This window comes from Corythoichthys intestinalis, chromosome 15 (genome assembly GCF_030265065.1).
Source record: "Corythoichthys intestinalis isolate RoL2023-P3 chromosome 15, ASM3026506v1, whole genome shotgun sequence".
Taxonomy (NCBI): domain Eukaryota; kingdom Metazoa; phylum Chordata; class Actinopteri; order Syngnathiformes; family Syngnathidae; genus Corythoichthys; species Corythoichthys intestinalis.
The window spans coordinates 47,237,052-47,252,549 of record NC_080409.1 but is presented as its reverse complement, the minus strand read 5'-3'; the positions used below and the strand labels follow the sequence as shown (position 1 = coordinate 47,252,549).

Below are 15,498 nucleotides of genomic sequence, written 5' to 3'. Positions count from 1 at the left end.
AAACGGCTGCAGAAAAATCATTCTGTATGCGGGAGAGGCGTATGTGCCTTTTTGGAGTTTCAAAAGGTTCCCATTCACCGTGGATATTTACTGTGGGACCATTGGACTTACAAGGAAGTGAGTAAACATCTTGTTTTGTATTATGTCAAATACGAATACAGTGATTACAAAGTAAACACTATAAAATTCCTTTAAATAAAGGACTACTTACGTTTGATCATTGATAGGCATGTAAAAAGCTCTCCTCATGCTCGTTAGCAGTTAGCTGTTAGCACGTTAGCTACACAACAGTTCCAGCCACCCTCCTCCAGGGAACGAACTGTAAATTGCTCTCCGCCGGGCGGTTTGCCGATCCGCAAAGAAACTCGACAACCGGGTCGTCATGTCAAATAATCCAGGCTAGTTATGTGTGATTTTCCACTTCGAAGACTTTGAAACATCCCTCGGTTCGGGTTAGCATGTCGGCTAGCTGTCACTCCTTCTGGTCTGTTTACATTCTCCGAAGCCGGGGAAGGGAAATGAGATATGTCCGATTTAGGTGTCATAAAATATCGTTCGGCAGGTGTGACAGTAAAGGTAAAGTCGACTGTTTTGACCATTATGGAGTAATTTTGACATGTCGTCTTGAATAAATGGATTTTTATTATTTTATATTCCATTTAGCACAAGTTATTTGTCATGACCATGCCATTTATTTAGCAATTGGGGAAATTACTTGGGTAAAAACAATATCCTGTAAAAATATTGAAGTAAAGAGACAGAAACAATGACATTTTGCCGCTCTCTTCGTCGCGTTTTCCTCATTGTGAATAGTTCCCCCTCGACGGGCTGACTGGTCCTTCTCAAGCCATTTATATAGCTATTGGGGAAAAATACTTGGATAAAAAGAATATCCTGTAAAAATATTGACGTAAAGAGACAGAAACAATGACATTTTGCCGCTCTCTTCGTCGCGTTTTCCTCGTTCTGAACAATTCCCCCTCAATGGGCTGAATAGTAAAACCGATGAGCCTAGTCTACCGCTGACGTCATCCACCTGTTGGGGACGCTAAAGCCCTATAATTGTAGGCGTGGCTAACCGGCAGATTAAAAGACTAATTTCTCGTCATCTGCGCTTTGCTAAATTGTTGTATATAGTCGAATCGTCTCAAAATATGATTCTAATTCACATAATAATGCCATTTAAGACTTTTTTTCTGGTGTCGTATGCTCTTTAAACTACATTCAATTAATTTAATGTTGTGAATCAACTGTTAAAGTTGTTAAAATTGCTCCCGTTATTCCATAATTTCCCTTTTGTCTACTTTCGACATGTGAAAGTTTTAAAACTATTTTAAAGATAGATTCAAGTCAATATTTTACCGATTTAGGAGTATTTTAGATCAAAAGTTAATTAGGTTTGCTTGGAAGGTTCGTTACAACAGCCTTGCAGGGAAGTGTACTGCTTTAAGATGGCGGCCGGTTACTAGCTTTTTGTAGATGTGCTGCTCACGCTACCGAATCAATGGTGCATCTAGTCCTATATAAATTATATCTACCATTACATTATGTGGATGACGTACTTTGTAGCAGCTTTTCGGCAGCAGTCAGGTATGTTGTTGTGTTTTTTTATCTCGTGGCATGAGTTGAGCTAGAGCCATGAGTTGAGCATTGGCATCACCCGAGGGGCCGGGTAATGAGAAGCATGATGTTTAGCTACTCTCGCTGCGTTCTGCCTCGTTGGGCCCCGAAGACCGCGCGGCGCGCTGAGTGTGTTGTACTTCCGCTTTACTTGGCATATTTCAATAATCGGAATTTGGATGTTTGTGAATCGTTCTCGAATCTTCCATGGCCGAATCGCGAATAATCTAAGAATTGGAAATTTTGCACACCTCTAGGGACCAGTGCTACTTGGTGTTTTATCCAACAATGACTACTGAGCACATCGTGGCATTTTACTTCGCGAGTTAAGCCAGTAATACACAGTTGTTGTACACACGCTACACGATTGGAAAAATATCATCTACGTCATCACTCCGCGCCCGCAGAACATGGCGCCAACTATCGGTCAAAATATGCACTAAATATTATAAAATATTTCCATTGATTTAACATTTTATGTGTTTCTAACGACATATTTTAATACAAGAGAACAATTGTGATTTATTAGAGCCTACATGTCTTTAAAATCGAGGATCACTTTAAGATGCTTCTTACGGAGCCACTCTTTAGTTGCCTTGGCTTTGTGCTTTGGGTCGTGTCATGCTGGAAGACCCAGCCACGACCCATCTTCAGGGCTCTCACTGAAAGAAGGAGGTTGTCAGCCAAGATCTGGCGATACATAGCCCCATCCATCCTCCCCTCAATACGGTGCAGTCGTCCAGCACCCTTGGCAGAGAAGCAGCCCCAAAAAATATTTCCTCCTCCATGTTTCAGCGTTGGGATGGTGTTCTTGGGGTTGTACTCGTCCTTCTTTTTCCTCCAAACACGACGAGCCAAGTTTAGACCAAAAAGTTCAATTTTGGTCTCATCCGACCTCATGACCTTCTCCCATTGCTCCTCTGGATCATCCAGATGGTCAGTGGCAAACTTCAGATGTGTCTGGACATGCACTGGCTTCAGCAGCGGGACCTTGCGTGCGCTGTAGGATTTTAATCCATGACGGCGTATTGTGTTTCCGATGGTTTTCTTCGAGACTGTGGTTCCAGCTCTCTTCAGGTCACTGACCAGGTCGTGCCATGTAGTTCTGGGCTGATCCCTCACCTTCCTCATGATCAGTTGCCACGTTTACATGGAGCCAAATATTCCAATTACAATCGGTTTAGATGTTCAAACCGAATAAATGTGTTCCATATAAACACCTCATTCGGAATGAAAAGGCCCAAACCGAATGGAATTTCATTCCGATTCACAGGGGTGGAATATTCCTTTTCCCAAACCGATTAGAAGTAAAATTATATCATGTAAACAGGGAAGCGCAATGGTGTCTGGTTGCGTTCTTTCTGCACATGCTCCGTACTGACGTGGTGACGTCGCTTGGTGACATAAGTAACGTCACTTGCAACATGGCTTCCAAGCACAGCGCACCTAATTGGAGTCCGGCGGAAAGATTGTATTTAATTCAAACTTTAAAAGAATTGAATATAATTGCTCGCTTAGATGGGCGTAAAACGAGGAACAGTGAACTATTTAAAAAAGTTCACGAGAGGTTACACGAAGCCGGAATAGACCGGAGCGTTGACCAGATTAGAAACCGGCGGCTACTACAAGGCAAAAGAGCAAAACAGCAGAAGCGGATACGACCCCACAAACACAACAAGTGGGTTAAAGTTAAAACAGCAGCACTCTGACGATACTTGTTCTCCCCACTGTGTATATATATATATATATATATATATATATCAGCAATAATGGAAAATCTGCTAGCAAGAATGAGTAAATGTTTGGAGAGCTTCTTCTTCAAAAACGTGAACGAGCCCAAAAAAATGAAGCATCTTTCAAGAAAGAGTTGTATATTAGAGACAATATAACCAGTCTTATATAAGGTTAGGTGTTATTCCTAGTTGACTATAAGCACAACCCACTGTGCAAGTTATATTGTGCACAAACCCGCTCTGCTTAATATGTTTCGACAGGCTCACAATTTAGTTAATTAAGTCATCAAAACTGCAACAGCACAAGCACCAGACATTAAAAGACAAGACTTGGAAGGTTTTTACTTTTTTTTTGTTTTTTGTTTTTTTAATAAGTGTACGCTAAGATAATACGATCTCAGTGAAGAGCAATAAATGAAGTCAAGAAGTATAAAAACAATATACAGTATTCACTGCAACCATTTATGAGGATTTTCCTTAAAAATTATGAAAAGGTAACATGCACATACTTGGTTCTTTTTGTGACTCAAATGAGCTCTAGCAATGTCAGCATAACAAGGTGTGACTTTGTAGAATAATAATAGTCCCTTTCTGAGTTGTGCCACTTTTTGTGCATTTCTGTGTTGCTCACAAGGTCTCCACCTTGCAGCAATGACTGTTAATGCTGCATGTGTTGCAAACTTTGACTACAAAGCTGCACAAATCCTGGATGCAATCACATGTTGCTTTGCTCTCATATGCCTGCCAGCCTGTGACCTTTTGCCCCCTTACATAAGAACATAAATAGTGTCCTTTTGGTTGTTTACATTGAGTATCATGCAAAATAAGATTGCTGATTTGAGCCACTTTCAAGAAAAAGTGGCTCCAGTGGGGTTCATTGTTTACTCTCTTTTGTTTAGAACAGTTATCTTAATACTGCTCTTTTCGCCATGATGGCACTAGTCTCTGAATGATCTCACACATGCCCTGCCCCACAGCGCTCAGTGGGTTACATTAATAGAAGTCACATCGTGGTTTCCGTCAATATTGCGATCACAATGCAGAGCCTCTGTCTGCTACACAAGTAGATGAGTATTTTTGGGACGGCGCAAAAAGTTTATAACTCTCTGAGACAGGACTTATGTAAGAGGAGGCGTAGAGCAGAACTGAATATGGGTGCACAACCTGGCCAGCCTTGTTACCACCTTTCAACATCAATTCATACAGAGATGCCTTACGATTGAGTGATGCAACTTTTTGGAGTGAAACTGTCATACATTTTGCCTCGATTTAAAGCAGTTGAGTTTCTATTCATGTCAAGTCACTTAAATCATGAACATAAAAAAAAATAGGGTTCAGACTGTTTATTGCCTTTCCCAGTTTACTGCTATTAGACTGATACTAGTAAAATTTCAGCTATCTTAATGCCTATGCTAATAACTGATGTTAATAACAGTGCAGCATATCATTCATAAGTTCAATATACGGTGCGTGTATACAAATTATTTATTTTAGAGGATCGGATGTCGCTCTAATGTAATAACATCTATGTGAAGTTTATCTGTGTGTGTTCTATACTGCTGCCAGGTATCCATTTATAAATTTGACTTACAAGCTAGTAAAAAAAAAAAAAAAATTGATTAGTCTTTTGTATGTTAACCCTTTAACACCGAACGTGTCGGCAGCGACGCGTTTACGCATATCATCTTTGAAGCTTCGTCACGCTGTAATTACATCACCCACGTGCTGCTGGTTGGTCTCGTTTGAAAGTGCGGAAGTTGATGTCCACACCAGTTTTTATTTGAAGTTAATCGGCCAAGAAAAACGGGAGATAATGTCATTTGAGTTTTATAGTTTTATTGCACTCATAAATATGCATTAAAACGCTGCATGGACCATGTATCCATCTCCATATTTCCATCATTTCTTGTCCTTTTTCAAAAGCGAAAGCAGCACAAAAGACTACTTATCCCAAGAGTCATTGTGATGTCAGGAAGGACGAACCGAATGTGATCATTTTTAATAAATTTCCGAGCTAGGCGCCAACTATTGAAAGGGAGGCATGCGAAGCAAGCAGCGGCCGGTGTCGTGCCGAAAAATGCGCAACACCGGTTGGTTTGAGCGAGCAACTTTGAAACGTGCAGAATGAATCTATAACTACATTTAGCAAAAGCTAATACATTATTTCATTCACTCAAGGAAGAAGATGACTCGTATTTGTCAGTTTTCCTCTGATGAATCGGCGTCTCGGCGAGTAGAAGTGACAGTAGAGCGCAAACCGCGAAAAAGTAGGCTGTGTGACGTTGTGTGTGATGCAGCTCCGTGACCTGTTGAAGACGAAGCTTTATTGAGTGCGCAAAAAAAAAAACTTTATTGGGTCGCATGCCTGAAAATTTTGAATTGAACTACTTGTCAATATTTTTGAAAATACTTCTTTTCAATGTTATATATATATTTTCTTCACTATAATCTTTTCAATTTTTATGTAGATGTGTGTGCGAGAAGCTTGATTGCATGTACGTACATACTTTTGATAAGGTGATGGGTACAACACCTAACTTCACAAAGAGATATCTTCCTAACCCTTTTTGTGTTAGATGATATATATATAAATTTTTTTCTCACTATTTTGCACACTATATAGACTGTTTTGACCATAGTATGTGTAAAGGCCAAAAACGCCTATGACCATACCTGCTGTTTGTGTTGAATTGTCAAACATAAAACTATTCAATCTTATTTTTTTCTATTGAATGTTTATCCTAACAAGTTGAATAAATATTATCAAGCTTCAAAACGGTTGGTCGAGCATGTTTGGTTGTCAATGGGACGTCAACATTACAAATTTTGAAAAAAGATTTTTGGATTTTTTTGTCTTTTTGGGTTCAAAATGTGGATTATAATTGGTCAGTGAAGAAAACAACAGTTTAGACATGAAGTTCAAGGTGTCCTGAAAAAAGGGACCCAATTTGGCCATTGTAAACATTTTTTTCTTTGAAATATAAAGGCAACATCAAATGCATGCAAATTCGGCCAAAATAGGCTTAGGTGTTAAAGGGTTAACTAACATTTTCCCCCATTAATTGATTGATATTTCTCTTGGTTGGGTCTGGAACATGTTAGAAACTGGGTAAAACTATTGATTGTTTTCCCAAACTAAACAAAGATGTTTGCAAATATTTCATTTTGATTTAAGGGCTGCGGGGATCGATTATTTTAGTAATCGATCAGTCTATAAGCTGGTTAGTTCAAATAATCGAGGTACAGGTTAGGAACATTTAATGTGTTGCAGAATAAATTTTTAGGAGATGTAAAACAAAGGCTTGCTAAGATTGCAGAAAAGAGCATTAAATGAGAGGACGAAATAAAATCCCTTAGTCTTTCTTCAATCTATGCAGAATTGCACTTGAATTGCATTTAAAATACCTGCGCTTGGCCTCAAACTGTATTAAAAAAATTTGAGTACATACATAAGTACAACAAAAGAACAACTGGCTAACTTGCAAAGCAAACATATGCTAGCTTAAATGCAATAAAATCCTATGTTTAAAAAAAAAAAAAAATTACAATGCTCTTAACAAATCGTTCAGACACCTATTCCCACAAAAAAAAAACTGCAAAATATACCTATACACTAAATTATGAATGCATAAAAAATACATTAGCTCAAACAAAAACTTATGTTAGTCTTAGCAGGGAGCAGCTGGATTCAACCATGTTATATGCCATATTCACTGTTGTCCTTAGAGGGCTGTGTATCCACCCGAATCAATAAAACTAAATCCAAACGCTTTCAAAACAAACCATTACAACGCCACTTGAATTAAACGAATCCTCAAAGCAGCAAAATTAGATTTTTCCTAATCGAATTACTCCAGTTAATCGATTAATAATTGACGCACTATATTTAAGCACAAAAAGCAATCTGCTTCCTTGAAGGGCTACAGAAATCAGTTTAGCTGTTGTGGAACACATTGAAATCGGGGGAATTCAAAGTCAATGAATGATGATTCGCCCTTCCCGGGCTTAATAGTCTGGGTGTCGAGTGTCATCAATGGCAGCCATAGAGTTAACTGAGACACTATTATAGTGGAATATTTTGGTAGCAACTTGTCTGTTCCTCTTTTTTTTTTTTTAAACATTGACACCTCGATTCTTGGCATTATCATATCTATAATATTTTTGGGTGCAAAGTATCACAATATATCACCATTTCGATACTTTGTCACACCCCTAGTTGTCACTACACCAATGTCCACAACTCCATGCAACCTACAATCAATCTAGAATTTTTGTATTTGATGACACCTGATGCCAACGTCCACCTTGCGCTGTTTTGCATTCAAATGAGTGACGCTTGCATTGTGACATCGGAGCCACAACATTGTTTTCAATCTTTTCAAGTGCAACAAAGCAAGCAGGTTTAAATGTACACAATTTTTTTCAAATGCCAGTCTTGACCTCGGTAAGGTTACGCAAAGGTACTAGCACTGTGGTTCTATTTTATCGTTATCTAATTGATGGAAGTTTACTTACAGTGGTATGAAAAAGTATTTGAACCTTTTTGGATTTTTTTACATTTCTGCATAAAATCACCATCAAATGTGATCTGAGCTTTGTCAAAATCACACAGGTGAAAAAACAATGTCTGCTTTCACTAAAACCACCCAAACATTTATAGGTTTTAATATTTTAATGAGAATAGTATGCAAACAATGACAGAAGGGTGGGGGGAGATAAGTGAGCCATCTCTTTTAATATTTTGTGGCTCCGTTTGGCAGCTATAACTTCAACCAGACGCTTCCTGTAAATGCAGACCAGTCTGGCACGTCGATTAGGATTAATCTTGGCCCATTCTTCTCACAAAACTGCTGTAGTTCAGTCAAATTCCTGGGATGTCTGGCATGAATCGCTGTTTTTGATCAGGTGTTGAAAGTCTGACTTTCCAAAAGACTGCCTTTATTTTGCTTTTAAGAAAATGAAATAAACACTTAAAATGTAAACATTTTTAACTGTTAAAATGCCTCTTAGCACTTTGCCTAGTGTAGTGACTGACTACTGAAATACACACAGAAGTAAAAATAACTTCAAAAGAACAATTGCACATTAACTTGAACTACTGAGTGAACTGACTGAATATAAACGACAGTTCAGGGGAAACAAACAATAAACAAAAAATAAAACTGCCAGCAACAACAACAAATAAAAATAAATACTAATACTAATAATAAAAATACTGACCGATACTGTAAAAATACACTAAAATTTGTTATTGCGACAGGCCTAGATTCGTGCATTAAGACCTGCGGTATGAACCTAGCCTTCTTACCAGTTGTGTTTTATAGTGGGCAGGGCAGCTTTAAACCACTCATCAGTGATTGGGCACACACCTGACTTAAATTATTTGGTAAAAATTAGTTTCAATTGCTCTTTAAGTCTCCTTAGGCAGAGGGTTCTGTTATTTATCTTGATGGTGATTTTATGCAGAAATATTAGAAATTCCAAAAGGTTCAGATACTTTTTCATACAACTGTATATTTAAGAAGTCATTATTTTTTATCTGCTGTTTGAGATTGGCAAACTGTTTTTGGTAGTGAATGTAGACCTGTGGCTAAATATCCTTGATCAGCCATGAAATTGAATTAATGACTGGGTCATAAAAATTTTGAAAGGATGGAAAAAACTAAATTTTCTGATCTTCGGGTTTAATGCCAGTCTTGTAATTGAACTGTGCCTAGAGGAGTATTGCCATAGTAAAGTAGTTCATTTGACGGCCAGTTCCTTAGCTGTGTGCTTACCTACGCCAACTAAATTACGATTAAATGCTGTAACACAAAATTGCAATGTCATGTGGTTTGCCTCTTTGCATTCCTTGTGTAATGATTGCCCTATATCATTTCCTCTGCTGATTTGTTTACACATGGAAATGAAGTGAAACAGGAAGTGCTGTTAAAACCATGTTACAATAATAGTGACCACCACTTTTTTCCGCTCTCGTGTGCTACCAGTATCTGGGCCGTGACCATTCACCCACTTCCCAAATTCCTCTTCGTCACGTCCCTCTCCTTAATGTCCACACGCCTCCTCTTCGTGTTGTAGTTATCCGCGCTGTGGGTTTCTAATTGTTCTGACACTTAAGTCTTTATGACTCATTTGCCATCTTACATCTCTCTCTCGGACTCGGTAGCTGCTTTCAGAATTTTTGACATTTATGCCAACACTAGCCTGCTTTAGAGCTCACCTGCTCTCTTATTACAAAATGACTTCCCTTGTCTTATAGTGCCAACTACTTCATTCATCAAGTGTTGCTTGAGTTCCCGCATTGCTCAGCCATGTTTAACAGTGTTCTCCCTCCTGACTATTCCCTCAGACGTCGCACCCGCCGAGCAGGAGAAGCTCTTCATTCAGAAGCTGCGACAGTGCTGCGTCCTCTTCGACTTCCTTTCAGACCCGCTCAGCGACCTGAAATGGAAGGAGGTGAAGCGGGCGGCCCTGAGCGAGATGGTGGAATACATCACCCACAACAGGAATGTCATCACAGAGCCCATCTACCCAGAGGTGGTTCACATGGTCAGTGGAGCTGATAGCTGATTGGGCAGGGGCTGGGATAGATCTGTTTGTGTCCAGAGAGAGTGATGTGTGGGAAACTCGGTCAGCACAGTGGCTGGCCGGTTGGGTTTTGGTTTTAGTGACATTAATTTAACAGCAGTGCACGCTAGAGCTCACTGGGATAGAAAAATTACTACAGTGGTACACTGCCAGCCGTTTGATGCGGGCCGGCCCAACAGTTGGGATGAAAGAGAGTCTTCTAGCTCAGGCTTCGCACTTGCATTTGTCATGATGTCATTTGTCATTCCTTTAAGCTACTTATTCGGTGCCCTCTGTCGTCAATAGTGTCCAACACTTAAGGCAGTGCTTCTCAAGTATTTTCTGTTACGCCTCCCCAGGGCGACGTAAACGTTTTGTCCCCTCCGCCCCCAACTCTCTGCCGCTGCTGTAAATAGTATGCTTGTCTATAAAATTACTACAGTGTTACCTCAACTTACAAAATGAATTGGTTCTGGAATTAGTTTCTTAACATGAAAATTCTGTAAGTAGACGCGTTTTCCATGCAAATGCCCTAATCCGTTCCAAGCCCCCCAAAATTCAGACAGAAATCTTTTATACTTTATTAAAAAAATCATCAAAACTAAAGGTGGGAATCTTGGAGCACCTCACGGTACAATTTAGAGGCTAAGACTCGATTATAAATCTATTATTGAGGCACAACCCCCCAGCTATTAGCTTTTATTTTTTCGTACATTAGTTGAAAAAATAGTAAAAAAAAATCCTCTCAGGCTTAAATTAACTACTATTTCAGTATAAACAGTTCAAAATGGTAAATAAAATACTCAAGTCCCCATTCTGTATCAGCAGCTTTAAAATGCATTCTCTCTTCAACAGAATACATCGTAAAATTTTCAGAAATATATTTTTATTAAGGGTGTAAATGTACATATATTTGTATTGAACCGTTTCGGTACTTGGTGCTCGGTTCGGAACGGAGTCGTACTGGACGAGTTTCTGACGTAATATAACCCTTACTTTTCGAGGCTGTGAGTCGATCGGGTTAGAGTTTCTTTGTGTTGATTATATTTACTCCGTCTTCTCTACTATAATGGGGACCAACACGGTTGGACAGTAAATTTGAAACGTCAACGGCGTGACAACGTGGCCGCCGCGATAACACAGTGAAACGCGGCCGTTAAAGTCAATCAGCCAATGCAAACCAGTCGCAGTGCGGCTGCGTGTTAGACGCGTCCCAGAAGCGGCTCAACGCGATGCACGCGAAAAGAACGGCAGAGTTTATTTATTTGACACGAGACGCGGCCCTCCTGCGTCAATACTACTAGCTAGCAGACCGGAAGTCACTCGTGTAAAAATACGGTGGATCCGGTCGATTTTCAAACTGATATGCAATCGTAACCCACATTTTGAGTCCATCAGATCTCTTGAGTGGACAATCAGGGGGGCACAGTTGACTTGTCTTTGTTGATTTACAGTTGTCTTCTCTGCTATAATAATAACCAACACGGCCCCGTGTTCAATACAAAACAAACCCTCCTACCACAACAAAACAAGTAGGAACTAATATTCACATAGGAACTAAAGTTATACAACATAAAATATACAATACACATAATATAATAAATAATAGCCCATTTAAATAAAATAAATTGAAATGAGCTAAAACACCTGTAATTAAATAATAAGAATAATACACAGATCCTGCTTACACAATTAAATTCATTAATTTCTGTGTGGCGCTTTAACTTGAGAAAATCCACCAATAAAGCTTTTGAAAACCGTTCATAAGAAAAAATTAATTGAGACATTTCATTTGTAAAATACATGTTAAATCTTCGTCATTGGGATTGCTTTTCTCTTTCGCACAGGACTTCTTTTTTCTTCTTTCTTTCAGAAAGAAAGCCGACCAATACGCGGGGTCTGAAAGGCAAATTGTTGTTGGATTATTATCTTTAAATACCCGCTTCTTTATGAGCAGCATTCTAGCTTTGTATAGGCTACTGTTCCTATTGTTGAAAGCACAAAAGTGTGTAATAAACAACTAGCACATTTATATTTTGCATTTTGTTTTCTTACTGTACCGTAAATGAACCGAACCGTGACCTCAAAACCGAGGTACGTACCGAACCGAGATTTTTGTGTACCGTTACACCCCTATCTATTAGTGTCACCACAAGCAATGACGAAAAGTGTTTTTGGCGGACTGTAAAGTTTACGGTAAGCGGTTTAGCGAACGTATTTCCGGTGAACATTTCAAAATAAAAGCACGTCATCATCGTCATGTTCGTCATATAAATAACGATTTCTGGAGTTAATCCCACATATTTCAGAATTAATTTTATTATATGTTGAGTAAATACTACATAATACAGATTCTACACTAAGAATAGCTTTCAAATGACACTCTTCATGACAAATATGATTGGCAATGAATATTATATTTAATATAACGCTAATATTAATGCTAGATATTTTTTAAGGACTGTTTTGTATCATGTTGGAAGGCGAAGTCAGTTTTATGTTATGTTTTATCAGATTACTCAATCGATAGAATTTTCAGTCGAATACTCGATTACTAAAATATTCAGTAGCTGCAGCCCTAATTCCGGCCATATTCTTTGGCGAGATCAACCAAACGCACCCTTTTTACATACTTTTCTATTATCTCTTGTAGTGCTGCAACGATGAATCTATTTACTCTTGTATTCAATTAGGAAAAAAAGATTTGAAATAAATGTTGCTGCTTCGAGTATTCGTTTTATTAAAGTGCCACTGTAATGGTTTATTTTGAAAGTGTTTGCCTTTAGTTTTATTGATTTCAGTGGATACACTGCCCTCTAGTCTGCCTCATTTCACATGGCTGAATCCAGCTGTTCCATGTTAAGACTGACATAAGCCACGTTTTTGCATGAGCTAATGTTTTTTTTAATGCATTCGTAGTTTAGTTAATAGGTATATTTAGCCATTTTTTGTGGGAATACATGTCCGAACCATTTGTTTAGAACATTGTAGAAAAAAAAAACGTTAGCATTTAATAGCATTTAAGCTAGCGGACTTTTGCTATGTAAGTTAGCCATTGTTCTTTTGTTGTACATGAATCCTTATTTATTTATTTTTTTTATTTTTTTTTTATACCGTTTGAGGTTTAGCTAAGGTATTTTAATTTTTCATGTTCCTTATCCGATTACTCGATTATTCGAACTAACTAGTTCATCGAATAATCGACTACTAAAACAATCGATAGCTGCAGCCCTAATCTCTTGTTTGTATCAACAAAATAACTCTTCTTAAACATTTCTACTTACAAACAAGGTCTTGGAACGAATTCGTCTGTAGAGGTACCACTGTGCTGCGGTATACCCACAAATATTATTGTAAAACTTATCCAACTACATAACGTGCAGATGTATAAGATAGCATAGAACAGTCTTTTTGCTGTTAGGATAGAAACATCTTTTCTTTAAGCCTTTAGACTGTGGTCATGAGATTCAAAATAAAGCCAGATTGTGTATTTCTGTTTGGTTAACTTCAGGTTATATCTCGTGTCCTTGAGCTAGGATGCAGTAGAAAACTGGCACTCTAGTTTCTGATAGATCTGGGGGATGTTGTCTGTTTATTTTATTTTATTTTTTTTTTAAACATATCTTGTACAGTGCGAGCTAATCCTCAGCTTTGATGTTTCTATCAGACAAAACAATATTATCCGAATCATTAGTTTAATGCTTGAATGGACAATTATGTAGGGTGTTAGAAAGCAGCCTGGTTTCTTTTAACAGTGTGGGTGTAATGATGAGCTACGATTATTAGCTGGCTTTTCCAACAAAGGGATTTCCCTCCTCGCAACAGGGGAGCTTTGGTTGACATTTGGAGCATAAGTAACTGTTTCTCGTCTCTGCAGCCAATCTTTAGAAATTTCTGCGACAGACAGAAACTACGTCATTAGCACTTGTATGGCGCTCCCTTACAGAAATTGGCAGTCATGTGTATGACCTTTTCTTTTAGCTTCCATTTTTAATCCCACGCATCTTTTGCCGGCCTGACACGGAGGCGCAGTGCAGTGTTGCCACAACAAGCTTATCTACCTTGCAGTCCTGTCGAACAAGGCTTCCTGTGTCTCGGTTCCCCACCTGCACTGTCCCATGATTGCCCAGTCGGGTACAGCAGCCCACAGGGGAATCAGTTGACACTGCAAGAGGCTACAGTACCACACACATGCATTATTGTCTGCCAGACTCTTGCAACTTACAGTTCCAGGAGCCTAAAAATAAAATTGACTTTGGACTGTTGGATAACAAGATGTAGGTTGGTTATGTCTGCACTGTGGCTAATTGGATCTTGCTGTCCATTAGCCAGCTCTAATACTATAAAGTTGTTTTTATTAGCGTAATTTAGAATGCACTTTTACTTGAATTACCGTGATGTTCATTTTTTTGACGTTTTCAACATACTACTACTTTTGGGTTTAGTATTCACAAAATTATGACATTTAAGCGAATTCTCACATTCAAAAGCAAGCCAGTCAACATGATTTGGTTATATTTTGTTAAAAAGATACAGTGCTTTAGTTAAATTTCAAGTAAGGTTGCAGCTGTTGAATATTTTAGTAATGGAGTATTCGACTAAAAATTCTATCGAGTAATCGGATAAAACTTTTTTTTTTTTTTTTTTTTTTTAGGTAAAGAGCAATCATAAATATACTCGAGAAAACAAGACATTTCATCTAATATTGAACCATTTTCAGTCAGTCTTCATTTTCGATGTACATTGTTGAAAACAGCCAACAATTGCATCTTGGATGTAACTATAGAAAACAAAAAATAATTCACTGCTTTCACTCAAAAAAACTTTTAGATCTTATATAAAAAAAAAAAAATCTTATTTCATACATAAAAATGTCACTATGCTTGATAACGCACATCACTTAAAAGTTGGATGTTTTTCCCACGTGTTTCAATTGAATTTTTGAATTTGTGTCGTGCAATTTTTAATTTTTAGTTAAGTTTTAAGTTGCAGTTGTAGTTAAACTAAGTCCTGATGATAGGATTTTGAGTTTTTGCAGTGCTCAAAATAAATGTATGACACCTGCTGTCTTGGAGCACGTTGGGGACCAGTGCTACTTGATGTTTTATCTAGCAATGACTACTGAGCTAAAATTGACAGTTATCTGTATTATGTTTTTATTTTACACCCGCATCACTCTACAGCGCGATGTTTTTATAGATTAAATAAAGCCTGTTTGTTAGCCACACATCGACAATAGTCATATTAATAGAAACCTAGCCATCTGCAAGGCTAACGTTATGTGATCAGATGACAGTAACGTTTGGAGAGTACTGTATTTATTAGCGCTGAGAAGTCTACTGCTTTAAGATGGCGACTGTTTACTAATGCTGCCAAGTCTGTCATTTCGCATCTAGTTCTATATAAATGTGAAATCTATGAGAGGCATCAGACGCTTCCTGCTACCACCGTAGCATAAGTGCTACCTGCTACCACCGTCGCATCATGCGAGCGTAGTTTTTAGCAACGTTGGAATAGTCTGGAGCGACTGTTGGCTGCAGTCGGGTATTATTGCTTCTTCCTATACGCACGCGACGTG

The 15,498-nt window shown here is 38.4% G+C and overlaps 1 protein-coding gene across 2 annotated transcripts in view; it reads left to right on the top strand.

Annotated features, from left to right (window-relative positions):
• Positions 1–15,498, top strand: part of ppp2r5ca (protein phosphatase 2, regulatory subunit B', gamma a) — a 46,936-nt gene that overhangs the window by 7,594 nt on the left and 23,844 nt on the right. For both annotated transcript variants that reach the window (XM_057860372.1, XM_057860373.1), the window contains exon 2: positions 9,703–9,902. In XM_057860372.1, the coding sequence (XP_057716355.1) occupies positions 9,703–9,902 (200 nt within the window). The remainder of the gene's footprint in view (positions 1–9,702; positions 9,903–15,498) is intronic.